At 37.8% G+C, this 20534-nt stretch overlaps 1 protein-coding gene across 1 annotated transcript in view; it reads right to left on the reverse strand.

Moving 5' to 3' along the window:
- LOC126456037 (adenylate cyclase type 3) overlaps positions 1 to 20534 on the reverse strand; it is a 418454-nt gene that overhangs the window by 36143 nt on the left and 361777 nt on the right. Inside the window, exons 17-18 of the mRNA XM_050091793.1 lie at positions 6861 to 6984; positions 1422 to 1546 (exon numbers count right to left, since the gene is read on the reverse strand). Coding sequence (XP_049947750.1) covers positions 1422 to 1546; positions 6861 to 6984 — 249 coding nt within the window. The remainder of the gene's footprint in view (positions 1 to 1421; positions 1547 to 6860; positions 6985 to 20534) is intronic.

The following is a 20534-nucleotide window of genomic DNA, read 5'->3' on the forward strand; positions in this document are numbered from 1 at the left end:
GAATCACATTGATACACAAAGTACCCTGTGCCACACAACAAAAGGTACGTGCTTTGCAGAGTATATTTATGGTAGATAGGATGGATCAGCAGCTTTCTCAAAGACTTTGTGTGTGTGTGTGTCCATGAAACAATGATTTTTATGTATTTTTAAAAAGTGTGGCCGTGTATGGGAACTGTTATGTTATTATGGTTGGCTGCAAATCATTGTAAATGATCATGTAAGTACACAGAAGTGTGAATACAGTGAAAATATTTTGATCTGACTCTGGAATGATTTCAGTAAGCAAGATTTTGTTTCTTTATTGTGATAAGACATAATGAACTACAGATCACACACTTTTACTAGGCCCCTGAGTGGAGGGTGCTAAGAGCAAAAGCTTGCAGTCAACTCAGCATATTGGCTGCCAGGACAAGCCCCACCTTCTTCTTCCAGATCAATCAGCTTACAGCTTATAAAAGAAACACATATGTAATGGATTAATGCATCACAGTAGTGACACAAAAGTTGGTGGAGAGTTATTAGCAGCACCAGGTACAGTCTCTTAGCTCATTTTTATTAGCAGTATTAACAATCACTTAGCATAACACTACACACAAATAAACACAATATTCACAGTGGTTGCTTATTGCTACAGTACACAACACTGTTATGTAACTAAGTTTGGCAATAAGTGCAAACATTCTGGGGTGGCATGAATTCACTTGACTTTCACCCTCAGAGATGGACCACATTAAAACGTATGATATGCACAGCTGATTCAGTATAATTATTAAAACACTGATAATAATTCTTTTTGAATGTTACAGAAAGATAACAACATAAAAATCAATCATTGAACTCTTATATATTTGTGGGAAACAGTGAAATGAGGCGGTTTACTCGGTTATAACAGGAGTATCGGAACTATTTTGTGACCTTCTATGTCTCATTTCTTCCTCATGAGACAAGTATTAAATATTCAAAAAAAGGCACAGTGTAACATGTGTGTTTAATTTTGTGTCATTTAGAACTGACACAATTGCTTCTAAACTGTTCACTGGTAAGTAAATATTATTAGTCTTCATTTATGGGTTTTATTTTGAATAACAAATAACAAATCTAGAAATAATGACTTTTTGATGGCTGTCAGTCCTATTATGTTTGTGGCAGAGTCATCTATATGCAGCAATCAATAATGACAGTCTTTACATAGTTAGATTGTCTGCAAGCAAAACACTCCAGGTCTGTATGACTGTTAACTTATAAGCATATGGTTATTAAAGTGGTTGGCTCTGATGTATTTCTAGCTGCAACAACAAGGGATCATTTTGCTTTTCACATGTGGCATGTAACAGTAACATAATTAACAAGTACTGCATCTGTTGCACTTTAACGACTTCAGTGTAAAGGTTGTTTATGTAGTTATCTGCTGAACTAACCTGAATACATCCTGCTTTCCCTGTGCTCTCCATCCGTGAGGCTACATTGACTGAATTGCCCCAAATATCATAATGAGGTTTTCTTGCACCAATGACACCAGCAGTAATTGGGCCATGATTAATTCCTGCCAAATAAAGAGAAAAGTTTGATGTGGATAATATAAGATTTTTCCATTATTCATTGCATTTCAATAATGGTTTCCGATGTACTAAGAAGTGTATTGTAGATGTCATTCATAGCCAGTTGTTTAATGAATAATAATATGATAACTAATTTTAAACATTTTCAGAGTTCTTAATTGGATATTTAGAGACTGATGCTGAACAACAGTGTGGGTAAAATTCCTTAATGTCCACATACATTAGATATTGCTATATAATCTAAAGTTATATAAGCTACTGAGGAAACTGAATTTGGCCAGTTTTACCTCACTATGTTTGTACTGATGTAAAAGTACTGAAAATTTTATTAATTAGATTTGTTTTGTGCTAAGCACTTTATTATGGTTAGAGAACTCAAATTAATGACATGATCATGCAAAGCATTTGATATAAGTAGCTTTGGTTAAGTGTTTATTTTACTTTTTGAAAGTTTTTATTGAACCAATGAAGTCATAGCTATTGCACTGTATTTACAGGTTTGCTTATCAGAGCAATAATCTTCAGCTCTCTTCTTTTGATGTCTAGGGTTTATAAGTGACCCAGTCATCAGGGCCAGTTGCAGGCCCTAGTGACCTAGGCAGTCATTTTAGACACTGAATAGAGAGGTGCCAGTGGTGCTATAGTGGAAAATTTGTTTACAGTGTGCATCATAATTATTAGTAAAACTGATATTAGTTAAGGTATATGATGCTAGAAGCAAAAATGTTTCAGTAAACATGAGTCTGCAAACAAGTTATTTGCTAGATAATTGCAAATGTTTGGTTACAGGTCACCACTGACTTCAGTATCAAATACTGCCCTATTTCATTTAAATGTATTTGAATAGTTAAGTTTTCGGTAGGGATGAAATATCACCAAATGATGAAATTTTGATCTTAACACTCATTTTTTGTACTGTAAATTCTCTGCTAAGCTCCATTATCTTATACTGACATATTTCTCAGCACTTTTTGAAAGTTTCCAAATCTTCTTGACTTTACCAATATTTTGCACCTAGTGGTGGAACAAGTTTTTTTTAAAAACTCTAGGGGTACCGTACTTCAAGCTAACACATTTCTCAAGAATAGTTGTGTCAACTGTCAGCTTTAGTCAATTAAAGCAATGTCACAGGACGACAGATTCAGATTTTAATTTGAAATATTTTGCGAAGTAAAAGCTTGACACAGTCAACATAATGCTTTTATCCATGGGAATAACTGTCAGCGCATATAATGAAGAACTGTGGAAGTTATTTATGACTTTATTAATTGAATACCCTTCTTTTGTATATCACACACAAACTTGTGTGTTCCTTTTCATTTAAATATATAAAAATGTTTAGTATATTTATCTATTTTCAATTATTTTCATGGTAAATTTTCTGAAATTTGATTGCTTAATGACCAGTTTTCATCATGTGTAATGCACAACTTATGCACTTTAATTATGTTTGACACATTAGTTTAAAATTAGGTGACATTTTTGTATGCCTATTTTTGCCTGTTTGTAGATTGTAGGATTAAAAAGTTAATTATTTATAAAAAAACAAATATTCTGTATTTTCATTCTTTCTGCTTGGTTTAATAGGTAGCATATTTTTATTGAAGCTGGAACAGTATAGTAGTTCTAGTTCATTATGCTTTCACTAAAGTTTTGAAGGTCTCAGGAACTACCTTAAAAGGGAATGAATTGTTTCTTCTTTTAATATTTAGCATTCAGATAAGATTCAAAAATTTATTGCTGTCACAGAGGAATGTCTATATATCACTCTCATTTAGTAGGGAGTTCAGAGACTTGAGTTTCCTGAGTGACACTGGTCTCTAACTGTACAATTTGGTGTGGACCACTATACAGTTTCAGTCACTTCTTTCAAAGGTCACCTTCATTAACTGAAGACTCAGATATAACAAACAGAGTAGCATATGATCATTTGATGCATTGTATCAACCTGTCAGTGGTCCTCACTCTGATCTTCTAAATCATTTTTGTGTTTCTGGTATCTGTGTATTATTATATGTGTTGTAGTCCTCTGTGTTACAACTACTGATACAGCCAGTGATGCTAGATGGAACAGATACAAAACATGAACAGAACTGTCACATCTACAGTGACATTCTTGCTCTGCATTCTGACCGTGACAGACCACTTGGTGCCATCCAGCTGACATGTGGTGTCATTCAGGTGTGGTAGAGTGGGGTACAGAGTCTGCATACCACTCTCCCAGCTGTTGTCAGCTTCTCAGAGCTTGGAGCCACTATACAAAACATAAACAGAATTGTCAAGTTTACAGAGACATTTTTGCTCTGCAATCTGACCCTGACACCAGTTGCTGCCAACCAGCTGCTAATAGCGTCATCAGATATGGGAGACAGGGGTGCGGAGTCTGCATACCACTCTCCCAGCTGTTGTCAACTTCCCAGAGTGTGGAGCCACTATTTCCCATTGAAATAGCAACTCAGCTGGCATAATGAGGCTGAGTGAGGTCTACTACACTCCTCCCACCAAATAAAAACCCTTGGCAGTTCTGGCAATTGAACCTCAATCCTCCACTGACCATCCAACTGCAGAGGTGAACTGTACAATGAAATAATGAGATTTATGTCCCTGTCTACACTGAAAACAATCCCTTTGCCACACAGTTCATACAAAGATTTGTTGAACAGTTCTCACATGAAAGTCATTCTGTTAGTGCCAAATTTTTTAACATGAATGTCAAGCAAACTCATGAAAAGATATGTATGTGAAGTCTATCATATATGAAGATAATAATGTTTTTGTTTCTAAAGCTTGCTGTTTTCTATCTACGTAAATATTTGTGAGGTCAATTTTACTTTGTTTTTAAGTTTCAGCACTCTTTTTTTGTGTTAATTAGATATTGGTTATATAGGAATGGATAGTGCTCCAGAAGGGAATTTTCTCTTGCAGTAGTGTGAGAAATCTGCACTAAATCACAACCTTAACCCAGAGCCTTGAAGTAATGCTGTTTTGAGCTGACTTATGGTGAAAAAACACAGATGCATAATCTTGTGATTTTGCATTTGTATGTGCAACTTTCCAGATGACAAAAGAAAACTTAAGAAAGTATACAATTTCTAAGCAACATATTATTGTGGTATCAAACAAAAACACAATGTCCTTACAGAGTATCCTAATATGTATAACATATATATATGTTACTTGACTTGTAAGTGTGATCAATCTTTATAACATGTTATATTATGCGTTACAGCTTCCATGGTTCTGTTTGAGTAATGACTACCAAAGGTTTGGCACTAAAGATATTAAAATTCAGGAGGAACTGCAAAAAGTAACTTAAGATGTTGGGCACTAAATGCTATGGACAAAGCCAGAACTGGCACAAAGCTCCTGGAATGACTTTAGTGCTGCCAGTTCTTCTAAGCTAAGTTTTAATCAATGAAGTTCAGCAGCATAGTAAACAGCCAAAAGATGACTTGGAACATTGGTACGAAATATCACCTTGGTGACTGGAAATGATTGGGTGAGTGAAAATGACTGAGTGAATGAGAATGAGAGAGAATATTCTAGTTTTATCTAAATTGAAGGTGGAAGGGGAAGAAAGGAAAGGAAGGAAAAGGGAAGGAACTTACGATGTCAGCTACAGTGAGACTTTATGCATTCATATGATTGAGCACTAATTTTATGTGAAATTATATGTAATTTTATATTAATTGGAGATCCAGGTAGCAGGCTGGACAAGAATCCAATAACCATGTCAATGGGATGCTACTGTCACCATCTTTTAGTCCCAGTTTCACATTTGCAAAGATCATATATTTTGTATCTTGGAAGACCTCCAGTGAAGCTTGCTATCAATAAGTCAGTGGAAGGGCTTGAAAATTTTTCCAATGAATACAGCATTTTCACAAAATCATGATTATTATGCATTGCAGTCAGTTGCAACATAGGTGACCCAGTCTTTGTCATTAATGCAGTGACCAGAGGCACCTAGCACACCTATTTACCAAAATAAATTAATGTAATATGGAATATAATCATGCTTTCAGTGTTGTTTCCACAGTCAGTATATGCTAATAAGGGAGAGAGAGAAAGAGGAAGAGACTTTCAATAATGATGGCATCAGTTAAAGTAAGTAATATGATATGAATAACACAATGTGTAAAGCTGTATATTTCAGGCACTGAGCAGTCAACCGGTATATAAACAAAAACTGGATTTTATAAGGGTAAAAATTGTCTAAAGCTTTTTTTAAGTTTTTGTTATTGGTTGGGACTTCATTAGTCCCAGTGGATTGATCCAGCAGAGTGAATTCGGAGACATGCTACAGAACTGTTAAGTCCTGGATGACATAGAATCAATGGTGACAGCTTAATAGGAAAGCAATAGTAGACACAGTTCTCTTTCGATTTCAGAATTCTCATGTGTTATGCATGAAAGAAAACAATTCGCCACTTTATTTAATTCTTACTCATACAGTAGCATATCTAACAAATGGTGAGCATCTTACAGTTTAACATGGAACTGAGGCATTTTGTAAATTTGTATTGTCATACACAAAAATCTATAAATACCACTGTTGTCAACCACAGACCTGGCAGTGACTTTAGTGGACCATCAAAGTACATTAAGTGTGGCATAAAAAAAAGGTGGAAGATTTAAAGCTAAATGCAGAAACATATTGTTGCCATCCAGCCTCAGTTACAGTACAAAAGTCTGTAAGAGTTAATTTATAGATCATGCCTACTGTGTTATGCAACAAATGATACAAAGTAGTATATTAATTTTTTAATTGCTATGAAGGTAAATTGTACCTAATATGTACATTAAGTTCAGTATGTTTTTTTTTTCACCAGCAGTCAATAATGTCTTCCTGATAAGTGTGTCGATGTGACAGTGCAAGGCTATAAGTAGACAGAATGTCTGTCTAATACTGAATTTTAGTAGGCAATACTCAAGCACTGCTGATACACACATTTTAAACTAAAAAACTCTTAGCCTTAGAAATGTATTGTTGCTTCATCAGGTAGGAAAGAGGTATAGATTTGGGAAAACTGAAAAAAGGCAACCACTTAGGCATGAGATTGAAAGGGACCCTTCTTTTTTGAGAATGAGGGGAGGCTAATAGTTTTGAAGGCTAGTAATAGTTTTTTTGTACATATAAATACATGTATAAGTGTACTGAAATTTTAACTCATGAAGGTAAGCAGAGGTCAGCCATTCTGTCTCTGTCATTTTACAGTTTTCTTAAGTTAATTCTCCTTTTGATACAATAATATCCTAATTTGATCATCAATTCAGCAAGGAAAGTATTAAACTCACCCATTTTTAGCACGAAGTGGTTGAAACTCTGTTCGTTAATACTCTGTAGCGCTTTCTTGAGTTCAAGTGCAAACTGAACAAGGAGAGACAGATGTGCCCACCTTACTGTAATAGGATCATCAGGCTGAAGGAAAAGAAAAAAGAAAAACAGTTTAATTCAGCAATGCTATATCTGAACTGCAAGTCCAGCAATTATGTGGAATCTATTACTACTTTCATTCATCATTCAATGTATCTCACTAAAATACAGTTAAATCCATAACAGCCATCCTGAAAGTAGCAGTCATAACAAAAACAATGTACATAAATGGGCAAATACTTTCAAACATCTAAACCAATAAAACTGCTATATCAAAGCAAGGAAACTGACACTTCTCTTTCTGTAAGGAAATTTTTTTCAGTAAATAAGTCCCATGAAATTATTAATATTGGAGGAAAAAGAGATCTCCCTTCATTGTAGTGGTGGAGAATGTGTAATATATGAAGAGAGTGCTGAGCAGAGAATGGGAAAGTAACATGCAATGGATTTAGCAAAGATCTGAAAAGAGGGTGATGGTGTTAGTGTTGAGATGCATGAAAGAAAAGTGCTAGATGAGGTGAGATGGACATACATTCTAAGACAAAAAGATAAAAGATACACCATGAAGGAGATGTGATGTATATGTACAGACAAACAAATAATTGCAATTTCAGAAAAAATGGATGATTTATTCAAGAGAAAGAACTTCACAAATTGAGTAAGTCGTAAGATGTTGGTCCACTTCTGGCTCTTATGTGAGCAGTTATTTGGCTTGGCATTGATTGATAGAGTCGTTGGGTGTCCTCCTGTGTTATATTGTGCCAATTTCTGTCCAATTGGCACATTAGATTGTCAAAACCCCAAGATACTCATAATGGTCCAAACATCCTCAACTGGGGAGAGATCTCACAACTTCAATGGCAAAGGTAGGATTTGGCAAACATGAAGACAAGCAGTAGGACCTTTTTCTGTGTGCTGGTGGATGTTATCTTGCTGAAATGTAAGCCCAGAATGTCTTGCAATGAAGGACAACAAAACAGGGCATAGAATATTTATGGCATACCACTTTTCTGTTATGGTGTTGTGGATGACATCCAAAGGGGTGCTGCTATGAAAAGAAATGGCACCCCACACCATCACATCAGGTTTTCAGGCTGTATGGTGGAAGACAGTCAGGATGATATCCCACTGTTCTCTGGGTTGTCTCCAGACAGGTCTTTGGCTTGGAATCTCACTGACTAGAGTTGATCTTCATTAAAGAGTCCACTTTGAACCATGTTTCGATTACCAGCAAAGATATGTCTGGGTACACCCTGAGCAGCAGTGGAATACCAACATGATTGTCACACACCATACAGGCTGAAACCCAGAAGTGATGATCAGGGTTGGTATTTCTTTTCAATTCAGCACTCATTTGGTTGGTATATTTTGCACCCTTACAGCAAAGTGGTATGTCAATTATGTTCTATGCCTCACTTTGTTTTCCTTCATGGTAGGACATCCTGGGCTTACATTTCAGCAAGGTAATGCCTGTCACACATGGTGAGAGTTTCTACTGCTTATCTTCATGCTTGTTAAACCCTACATTAGCCAGTCAGGTTGTCATAGCTCTTCCAGTTGAGAAAATTTGTAGCATTATGGGCAGGGCTCTCCACCATCTCAGGATTCTGATGATCTAATGAGCAGTTTGAAATAATTTGGCATGGTATCCTTCCGGAGGACATACAACGTCTTTATCAATCAATACCAAGCTAAAGAACTGCTTGCATAAGGGCCCAGGTGGACTAATTCATTATTGACTAGCTCAATTTGTGAAACTCTCTGTTTTGCATAAATCATCCAGTTTTTCTGAAGCTGTAATCATTTGTTTGTGCATATACATGACAGCTACTGACTTCTGTCCCATTTGGATAATTCCTTTGTGGTGCCTTGTTTTTTGTCTTAGAGGCAGGGGTTCCCAACCTGGTGGTAATTATGCCTAAGGGATAAAATGTAATTTTCTGATGGGTAAACGTATTTTGGCTGTGAAACAAAATTATTTTTAAAAGGTTATTACTATTACGATTAATTTGTAAGGCAGAAGTATGTAAGTTACCAATAACTATATTTTTTTCAAATACCATTGTTAATGTGTGACCCAATGTAATGGAAGTTACAGCTAGTAAAATGAATGTATGAATAACATTTTCTTCACATACTTCACCCACTGCACACATATTTATAGCTTTTTGCCATGCATCTATGACAGTAAAACTGAGACATACTTGTCATGTATGCTTAAGTATTTCACAAAATTGCTTCTCTGAGTTCTAGGCAGTTCCTGCAGTAGATCAGAAATTGCTTCATTATCCATTTTGCAACAATAAATCAACAGCACAACAGAACATTAACTACATAATGGCTATTATACTGCTGCAGACCCTACACAGTTTTGTCATTATTTTTGTTGCTGTTATTGTTATTAGTGACAGTGGTCAGACACAAAGCACTGCCAGCCTGAAGATTTACAATTTCTGGCAACTCAGAAGTAAGGAGTCCAGCAATCAAGTGATTTAAAATGAGCAGGCCTGATTACAGTGCAGACATTTTAAGTTGGCTGATTTGAAATGTGGCTGCAGGGTGTGTGTGAAGCAAATGTCACTAGGGAGAGGATTTGTGCAGAGGAAGTAAATTTTGTAACAGGTGTCTTGTCTTCTTGCCTAAATGTGGATACTTTGCTTTCTCTTCTCAGGAGTTGTAGGTAGCACTCACAATGTGCTGAGGCTTGCATCATTATACATGTGAGAATAGGGCTGTTCCTGGTGACTTGCATAATTACCTCACAACTCAGCAGAGCTAACATTTTTAAAAAAGAAGTCAAACCATACATCGATAATTAAACTGGGATTGACTTGACTTAAAAGTCAGCAGGTGGCAACTGAAATTTTCCAAGTTGCCAAAAGTGCAAGAGCTTCAGTCAGCTGTTGGCACCATTGAAAATGAAATGTGGCAAAACTTCAAACCTACAAGAAAGAAAACATAATAGTGTGGAGCTACACCTGTAGAGTTTTATGATAGATCCATGCCCCCTCATTTATTTGGTCTTTCTTGGTTGCGAGTTTTTTTTAGGAAAAATGAACTTGACATTCACTTTCATGCATTTCTGTTAGAAAACTGCTCAGATACCAATGCAGTGGTGGCTCATGCAAAAATTTAGATCTTACAATGTGGTAGCTTTCTGGCTGAAGAGAAGGGTAGCAAGCATACCTAAACTGAGTATATTAATGTAATGTATATGAATAGAACTGTTTAAATATATTTAAATTTTATAATTAATCATTTGACATTCTGATGAAAAAAGTAATGATGGTAGCAACAAGAATTGAACCCAAGATGATGGACTGCCATCCAGTATGCTTGAACACTGCACAATCACACCAATATATTAACTGGTGTTAAAAATTCCTCATACCCTATACATAAATCTTTAGACAGCATTTCACCTTTTCATACAGGCCACTCAGGCAAAATATTCTAGGAACTTAAAAAGGACATCAATAGTGGTGGATTAGCCATGCAGCAGGAGTTAGCAAATACCCTGCACATTAGAGATTCCCATGCCCGGGTGTAAAACAATCTATCAAGTTAGATATGGATGATATTGTACCTACCATCCAATGGAAAGACTAGTGGCCAAATATACAATGAGTAGCAACAGTTTTACTTCATTTCTAAAAGTTTGTGCTGGTCATACCATAATTATGTGTCATAAGTTGACAACACCACAAAATTTAAACATATTGAGAAGTTACCTAATGTTGACCAAGCTATTCATAATGAGCCAATCAGTTAGAATAGGGTTCTGTTGATTACAAATAAGAAAGTAACTGATGGACAATGTATTTACTTTTGCAAGTCTACTATTACAGTCGGTCATTCCTTCCACTTTTCTTCCAGTACTTCTGATTTGAGCCATCTAGAGTGAAGGCTGCTTTCTTGTTAGTCGACTATTATTATTGTATAATACACTGTAGTTTCATGGTTCCTGCTTTTTTGTGTCATAGTTTCTTTTGTGGTTCCTGTGAACTAATGAGATCCAATACTACTGTTTAACATTCTTTTTCTTTGATTTCTTTGAAAGCCTCTATACATTTTTTCTGCTTCTACCTATAGATGGGGTCTTCTTTTGAAAGCGATGATAGAAACTGGTTCAAAAATTTCAATTTTTAAGGGGTTGTTGGACACTAGGTGGTCAGCCCAAGCAGATGCTACAAAAGAATTTTTATGTGGTTTTCCCACAACAAGCAGGTTTTGGATAACGTATCTAATAGAATAAATCAAAAGGTAGAATGTTATAATCAGGCGTATGGACTAGTTTCAAAGTTGAGTAAGTTGTAAATTGGAATAGTAACTATCCCTTGAAACGAAAGCTAACAATGCTTACAAGTGACCAGAGTTTTGCTGGGATCATCTGATCAAGACCTAAACAAAGGATATGCCATTTATAAATCACTAGCTGTGTATCCAGCTTCACTCAGGGACTTGAGATGAGGTTGTGTCATAGTTGGAATAAATGGATAAACTTTAAAATGTAAAAGGTAAAAAAATTTTTTTTTGAAAATGTATTCTCACTATCCCACCCCCTCCACGAACCATGGACCTAGTCATTGGTTGCGGGGGTTGCATGCATCCGCAATACAGATTGTTGTACCGTAGGTACAACCACAACAGAGGTGTATCTCTTGAGAGGCCAGACAAACATGGTTCCTGAAGAGAGGCAGCAGCCTTTTCAATAGTTGCAGGGCTACAGTCTAGATAATTGACTGATTTTGCCTTGGTGTGCTGATACTGCAAACAGCTGAAAGCAAGTGGAAACTAGAGCTGTAATTTTCCCAAGGGCATGCACCCCTACTGTATGGTTACTCTGGAGGTAAAATAGTCCCCCATTTAGGTCTCCAGTTGAGGACTACTCGGGAGGGCATCGTTATCAGGAGAAACAAAACTGTTATTCTATGGTTGGAGCATGGAATGTCAGGTCCCTTAATTGGGCAGGTAGGTTGGAAAATTTAAAAATAGAAATGGATAGGTTAAAGCTAGATACAGGGGGAATTAGTGAAGTTCGGTGGCAGGAGGAACAAGACTTCTGGTCAGGTGAATACGGAATTATAAATAAAAAATAAAATAGGGGTAATGCAGGAATAGGTTCAATAATGAATAAAAAAGTAGGAACAGGGGTCAGCTATTATGAATAGTACAGTGGATGCATTACTGTAGTCAAGATAGACAAGAAACTCACACCCATTGCAGTAGTACAAGTTTTTATGCTAACTAGTTCTGTAGATGAGGAGGAGATTAGGAAATTTATGATGAGATAAAAGAAATTACTCAGATAATTAAGGAAAATAAAAATTTGATAGTCATGGGGGACTAGAACTTGGTAGTAGGAAAAGGAAGTGAAGGAAAAGTAGTAGGTGAATATGGAGTGGGAGAGATGAATGAAAAAGAAAGCTGCTTGGTAGAATTTTGCACAGAGCATAATTTAATCATGGCTAACAGTTGTTTTAAGAATCACGAAAGAAGGTTGTATACATGGAAGAGACCTGGAGACACTAGAAGGTTTTAGATTGGTTATTAATGGTAAGACAGAGATTTTGGTACCAGGTTTTAAATTGTAAGACATTTCCATGGGCAGATGTGGACTCTGACCATGATTTATTGGTTATGAACTGCAAATTAAAACTGAAGAAATTGGAAAAAGGCAAGAATTTAAGGAGATGGGACCTGGATAAACTGAAAGAACCAGTGGTTGTAGAGGGTTTCAGATGGAGCATTAGAGAATGGCTGACAAGAACAGGGGAAAGGAGTACAATACAAGAGGAATGGGAGAGATGAAATAGTGAAGGGAGCAGAGGATCAAGTAGGTAAAAAGAAGAGGGCTAGTAGAAATTCTTGAGTAACACAAGACACATTGAATTTAATTGGAAATATAAAGATGAAATAAATGAAGGAGAAAGGGAATACAAATGTCTAAAAAATGAGATCAACAGGAAGTGCAAAATGGCTAAGCAGGAATAGCTAGAGGACAAATGTAAGGATGTAGAAGCAAATGTAAGCACAAGGGATATATGCTTGAGGGCAATATTATGAAAATGGAAGAGGATGTAGATGAAGATGAGAAGAGAGATATGATGCATGAAGAATTTGACTGAAAGACTTCAGCCAAAAAAAGGCCCTGGGAGTAGATAACAATCCATCAAAGCTACTGATAGCCTCAGGAGAGCCACCCATGACAAAACACTTCCACCTGGTGAACAAGATGCATGAGACAGGCAAAATTCCCTCAGACATCAATAAGACTATAAAAACTCCCTAAGAAAGCAGGTGCTGCCAGGTGTGAAAATTACTGGCCTATCAGTTTAATAAGTCATGGATGCAAAATACTAACACAAATCCTTTACAGAAGAATGGGAAAACTGGTAGAAGCCGACCTCAGGGAAGATCAGGTTGGGTTCTGGAGAAATGTAAGAACACGCAAAGCGATACTGACCCCATGACTTCTCATAGAAGATAGGTTAAGAAAGGCATACCTACATTTATAGCATTTGTAGACTTAGAGAAAGCTTTTGACAAAGTTGACTGGAATACTTTCTTTCAGATTCTAAAGGTGGCAGTCAAGGGGCACAAAAGGGAAGCAATTGTTGAGAAAGGAATGAAACAAGGTTGTAGCCTATCCCCTATATTATTCAATCTGTATATTGAGCAAGTAGTAAAAGAAACAAGAAAAAGATTTGGAGTAGTAATTAAAGTCCAGGGTGAAGAAATAAAAACTTTGATGTTTGCTGATGACATTGTAATTCTGTCAGAGACAGCAAAGGACTTGGAAGAACAGTTGGACAGAATGGACAGTGTCTTGGAGGTAGGATTTAAGATGAATGTCAACAAAAGCAATATGAGAATAATGGAATGTAGTCGAATTAAATCAGGTGATACTGAGGGAATTAGATTAGGAAATGATACACTTAAATTAGTAGATGAGTTTTGTTCTTTGGGAAGTAAAATAACTGATGATGATCAAAGTAGGGAGGATATAAAATATAGACTGGCAATGGCAAGAAAAGCTTTTCTGAAGAAGAGAAATTTGTTAACGTCAAGTATAGATTTAGATCTCAGGAAGTCCTTTCTGAAAGTATTTGTACGGAGTGTAGCCATATATGGAAGTGAAACATGGGTGATAAATGCCGGCCGTGGTGGTCGTGCGGTTCTAGGCGCTCAGTCCGGAACCGCGTGACTGCTACGGTCGCAGATTCGAATCCTGCCTCGGGCATTGATGTGTTACGTTAGTTAGGTTTAAGTAGTTCTAAGTTCTAGGGGACTGATGACCACAGATGTTAAGTCCCATAGTGCTCAGAGCCATTTGAACCATTTGAACTATGGGTGATAAACACTTTAGACAAGAAGATTTGGTTGGTTGTTTTGGGGAAGCAGACCAGACAGCGAGGTCATCGGTCTCATCGGATTAGGGAAGGATGGGGAAGGAAGTCAGCCGTGCCCTTTCAGAGGAACCATCCCGGCATTTACCTGGAGTGATTTAGGGAAATCACGGAAAACCTAAATCAGGATGGCCGGACGCGGGATTGAACCGTCGTCCTCCCGAATGCGAGTCCAGTGTCTAACCACTGCACCAAGACAAGAAGAGAATAGAAGCTTTTGCAGTGTGGTGCTACAGAAGAATGCTGAAGATTAAATGGGTGGATCATGTAACTAATGAGGAGGTACTGAATAGAATCGGAGAGAAGAGTGATTTGTGGTACAACCTGACTAGAAGAAGGGATCGATTGGTAGGAAACGCTATGAGGCATCAAGGGATCACAAATTTAGTATTAGAGGGAAGCATGGGGTGTAAAAATTATAGAGGGAGACCAAGAGATGAATACAGTAAGCAGATTCAGAAGCATGTAGGTTGCTGTAATTACTCAGAGATGAAGAGCTTGCACAGGATAGAGTAGCATGGAAAGCTGCATCATACCAGTCTTTGGGGTGAAGATCACAACAACAAAATTCTATTTACAACACTTGTTTATAAACAAAATTTTGTTATCTAAGGTATATATGTACAATTTTTTCAAATTTCTCACTCGAGAGCAAGCTACATGTAGTTGACCGTGAGAAAAGTGGGAGTCTTTGAGGTTGAAACCACAATATTTTAAAATTTGTCCTTACACTTTCTTAATTGTAAAACTGTAGGCTAATATGATTGGAAATTTCAGTTTTTTAACTTGGAATGGCAGTTCATAAGAGATTAGTGGTATTCTGGGGATAAATAGTGTGTGTCCTTTGTACTTTCCTGTCATAAGTTTCGCACTGATGATGTTATTCAATAACTGTTTGGCAATCATCCTTGTTCCATAATATAGGTTTTGTGAGTTGAGATTTCTGGGTATGTGATCAGAAATTCAATTTTAAGTCAAAGGCAGCATAATGACATTCCTGGTACTTGCAAAGAGTTTAGAAATTCTGTAGGGTAGTTCACACTTTCTTCAATCTTTACCATCGTATCAGTCAATTTGTATAGTCTCTCTTTGCCAGGGATTTTATTTTTATCATTGATAATATTATTTTTAGTTACCAAAATTGCCCTATCAAAAATCCAGTCCAGATCAGTATATTTTTGAACGATGTTTGGATAAATTTGGTCAATGAGTTCGTTTTCAGTAGTGGCTATGTTGTAGAAATCACTGTTGAGTTGAACAAGGCCAGTTGCTGGTCACTAGGGTATGTGTCTTTGCCTATTTGTAAAAATTGTTGAGTAAAATGTGCTGATGTTTCATCTTTTGATAGTTCAACTCTCATTTTTTTGTTAGTTGCAGTATTTATTTGTGTGGCCAGAGATGCAATTGTTCTATAACTGGAAGCCTTTGTCAAAAATGTTTTGAAAATGTGAGTAAAGCTCCTCCCATCACTTCAGAGTTTCCTCACAAGTCTTGTAATGTTGTGTCCATGGCTTCAAGCGATTTTTGGTGTGTCATTGTGTATTAATCCTAGAAGATAATTTTGTCTTGCTTTAGAAGTTCACCCTGTCCAGATTCTCTTGAGATTTTACATACTGTGAATTGTTCTTCGGCTATATTCAGTGGTTGTTGTAAGGTGAAATTGGGAACATCCTCTTTCCTCAAGTGTGGCTGCAATACCAGATGATGATGCCAGTGCAAGTTCGACATGTTGTTCACTGTGTATCTTCAGCAGCAATATATTTATTAGAAACATTTTCCTGGTGCCACATGGTGCTTCCAAGTAAAAAATTCTGTCAGTGTTGTTGTGAATCCAGTCCAAGATAACAATGCAAGTTTTCTTTTGAGGAGTGGTTCATTGTGAGCAACATACTGAAGTAGTTCATTGGTATTGTAGCTCTTTTCCTGTGTAATTTTGAAGTTTATCACACTGATAGCATCTTTTCATGGTACTTACATCCCAAGTTGTATTAACATATGGTTGTTTACTGCTAAACATTCATCTTCTGGGAGAATAAATGTTTCGTTGAAAATGTTGTTGTTGAATTTAACAGTCAGTTCAGGATAAGCTTGTTGGATTTGGTACCGTATGTCATCACCCATACTCTCTTTAATGGAGTCCCATAGCTGTGTTGGATTTGAGGGGTTACATGTTGTTAGAGTTATGACGAATAAGTCTCTCATTTGTTCAGCTGAGTCTGTGAGTGAGATTTCTTGTTGTGTTAATTGCCAGAGGTTCTTGGTTTCCAGTAGTCCTAGGCATTGATATGGTTCTCCACATATCTGGCATAGGTAACCATCAATAATCTTAATATCCATGAAAATTCTTGGTCTCCGTGTTTTGTGTAGCAACATCCAGAGAGAGAAACATTTAATATTGTTCAGATGTATGGTGTATACTTAGCCTAGTGCACCAGTTTTCATGCTTCCTGGATGATCTTCTACTGGAATTCCTTGTTTTCATCATTGAAAGGTTTTTCCTTGTTGTGTTCCACCTGTAATAGGTAGGGAAGTTGTCATATAGTAATGTTTTCAGAAATGGGTCAATTTGGCTCAGTTGGAAAAGAGCTGTTAATGTTGTGTTTGAGGTGGTTCACTTGCAGTTTTCTGGTGGTGTCTTTTGTAAAGTAAACTCCCTGTCCATTCTCCAAATGTACTGCTAGATGTTGCACAGTTGGTTCGTGTTAATGTACAGGAAAACTGGAACAGTCAATACTATATTAAAATTTAAAGAATACTATATTAAAATTTAAAACTTGTATACCTTGTTCTACTCAAATGAATTAGGTTGGAGCTGCTGGTAATAGTGGTTATCTGTGCATGAAATGTGCTTACTTGTGTGAATGTGTGTGTGAGTGTTTTCTTTGCTGAAGAAGGCTTTGGCTGAGAGTTGTGTAACAGTCTTTTCATTGACCCTATCTGCAATATAGTGGGTCATCTTCATAGTGAGCAGCAATCTATCCTTTTCCTAATACTGTAGATGCTCCAACCTGGAGTTTCCATTGTTTGATTTTGTCTAACAACTCTCAGGATAGTTGCTTAACTAGTCAATGAAAGAAATCATCTAAAAATGACTAAAACTTTTACATCCTTGTCTTAAAATTTTTATGGTGAGCCTTTTAGGTGCTTCTGAAGGACATTAATTGCACACTGAAAGATAAGAATTTGTGGAATTACCAATAACATGACACTGGACTCGCATTCAGGAGGACGATGGTTCAATCCTGCGTCCGGCCATCCTGATTTAGGTTTTCCGTGATTTCCCTAAATCGCTTCGGGCAAATGGTTCCTGTGAAAGGGCACGGCCAACTTCCTTCCGCATCCTGCCCTAATCCAATGAGACCAATGACCTCGTAGTTTGGTCTCTTCCTCAACCATTAACAGGTATAGGTATCTTGATACTAAAGATGAACAGAAGCTGAGATTATACAGTGGGGATGATTTATAATTGCAATAGTTGATGCAGAATGGGCCAAATACTAATATCATAGGTGCTATATTGTTACTAACGTTAAGATCTAGGAAGTTAAATATACTACTTTTATTTTAGTGACCCATTTTCAGTCAATGTAAGTTGCAGTACAATCAAAAGAAAGATGTCTTAATTATGATAATATCAACACAGTATTCACATGACATGATCCTGCCAGTTGGAGCACTATCATAAGCTCTTCATTCATTGTAGCACAATGTTCCATGCATGTATTTGTCACAGCTTTGAGTCTGGCCTATGCTCTTATGTTTTATAATACTTTTGGTATTTGTTAAAGTTAATACAACAACATATTTGAACCAGCTATCTTCAAAGTAAGTGACAGTGCACAAGCATGCATTAATGCCACTCACCACACAGACAGCAGGTGAAGTAGTTGTGTTTATTGCATTAATTTGAACAGCCATTTTTTGACCTCAAGATTGTAGTAATCTTTGCTCTAGATCTGTTCACCATGTACAAAAACTGAAGTGACCACTAAGAAATGAACTTAGAGCTTCTGCAATTATCCAGCAATGCTAACTATTAGATGTGAGTTATTTTTCTGGGACACAAATGTCACATAGTCTGATGAGACCAAATGAGAAGCAGCTTATATACCAAAGATGCAACTGGGCACCTCTAAACTCTGTCAGAAATTCTTCTCATTGTCTCACATAAATTCTGACTCTTAGTTACAATACACAATAAATATTCCACTGTTCCCACCATATCTTTATGAGTGCTGTCACAAGTCAACAAAATTTTACCCTTGCAACCCAGAAAGCTAAGGGGAATCAATGATAAATATGTTCACTTCTCCCTTAGTTCTCTCCGCTTTAAAGTTGTCTTCCCCATGGACACTACAGTATTGAAGTACAGGAATATCAGACTGTCTCTACCAGTCACTGGCACATTTATGTTCCAGTGGATCAATGAGCCATTTTAAAGTTAATGTTGCTCTTTTTCTTTTCATGTGTTTCTGTTCAGTTGGGGACACTATGACTGTGGTGTCACCGCCAGACACCACACTTGCTAGGTGGTAGCTTAAATCGGCCGCGGTCCATTTAGTACATGTCGGACCCGCGTGTCGCCACTGTGTGATCGCAGACCTAGCGCCACCACAAGGCAGGTCTCGATATACGATAGAGCACTCGCCCCAGTTGTACGGATGACATTGCTAGCGACAATACGGACGAAGCCTTCCTCTCATTTGCTGAGAGACAGTTAGAATAGCCTTCTGCTAAGTCCATGGCTACGACCTAGCAAGGCGCCATTAGCCTTACCTACTTTGAAAGTTATAGTATAAATGTCTCAAGAAGAACGCTGTATTCATCAAAGAATAAAGTTAAGTATAAAGCAGCTACGTACTTTTCTTGCTACCATTCAATAGTTATCCTGTTCCAGAATTCACGCCCGTCTGCGTTAGATAGCGTGCCTATCGGCCCCCTCAAAATAACACTGTGTCAGCACTTCTGTCGACACATCATTTGGCGACGAGGCTTAAAGGAAAAGTGTTTTTTCTGATTGCTTACATTTATTTGTGTCATGGCTTCGCGACAATCTCCAGATGTACTGTCCGAATTTTTTCGCTTGCAGAATCAGCAGACGCAGGCGTTATTGGATGCCCTTGGACAGCTTGTCCAGGGTCAACGTGCACTGCAAAACGATGCGGCAGCCGCCGCTTCACCGCTACCGCAGCCACAACTCGCAGTTGCACCACCTTTTAGGCACTATGACCCGGCGCACGAATCGTGGCCAGAATGGTCCCGACAGTTCGGCTTTCACCTAGCCGCCTACAGAATTCAAGGTAATGAGCAGCAGCCGTTTTTGCTTTCTTGTGTCGGTGGGTCCACCTACCGAGTGATAGTGAAATTGTTTCCCCGACGTGACGTAGCAACTCTGTCCTACGAGGAAATTTTGTCTGCTTTAGATGCCTATTTCAAAGAAACAGTTAATGTAGTTGCAAAAAGGTATAAGTTCTTTCGTACAAAACGTATGGCTGGTCAAACTAATAGGGAGTGGGTAGCAACATTGCAAGGACTTACTAGGGACTGTGCCTTTGACTGTGACTGTGGCCTTTCTTATTCAGATACAATGGTGCGTGATGCAATTGCACAGAACGTTTCTGATGTTCGCATACGGGAGCAAATTTTGAAACTAGTAAATCCCTCCCTTCAACAAGTGATAGACATATTGGATAGACAAGACACACTTGACTGTGCTCAGGAATCTTTTGAAACTTCGCCAGCCGTGTGTCACATTAACCGGCCCGCCGGGCGAGCTGCGCGGCCCGGTAAATTGCCCTCGCGCACGTCGAAGCAGCTACCGCCGCGCTCTAAGCCACGTGTGCCACGCCAGCACACAAATCTAGTGAAATCATGCCCGCGGTGTGCTACTCAGCATTCGCGTGAACATCGCCCGTCACACCAAGCTATTTGCTTTTTCTGTAATACGAAAGGACATGTTCAAAGTGTTTGCCAGAAAAAGCTCTGATCAGACAATCACAATCATTCCAGGCCCTTTGCTTCATGCCGGAATCGAACCAAGGACACTCAGGCTCGTGGACCTTCGCCCATGGACATTCATGTCGTTACTTCCACCCCGTCCAGTGCCTCTTTCTCTAACAGTGACTGTGTTCGTCCCACAAAAACTGTGCGTCGACGTCGCCGGAAATCACGTCAATTAGCAAGTGA

The sequence above is a fragment of the Schistocerca serialis genome, chromosome 2, assembly GCF_023864345.2.
Source record: "Schistocerca serialis cubense isolate TAMUIC-IGC-003099 chromosome 2, iqSchSeri2.2, whole genome shotgun sequence".
NCBI classification, from domain to species: domain Eukaryota; kingdom Metazoa; phylum Arthropoda; class Insecta; order Orthoptera; family Acrididae; genus Schistocerca; species Schistocerca serialis.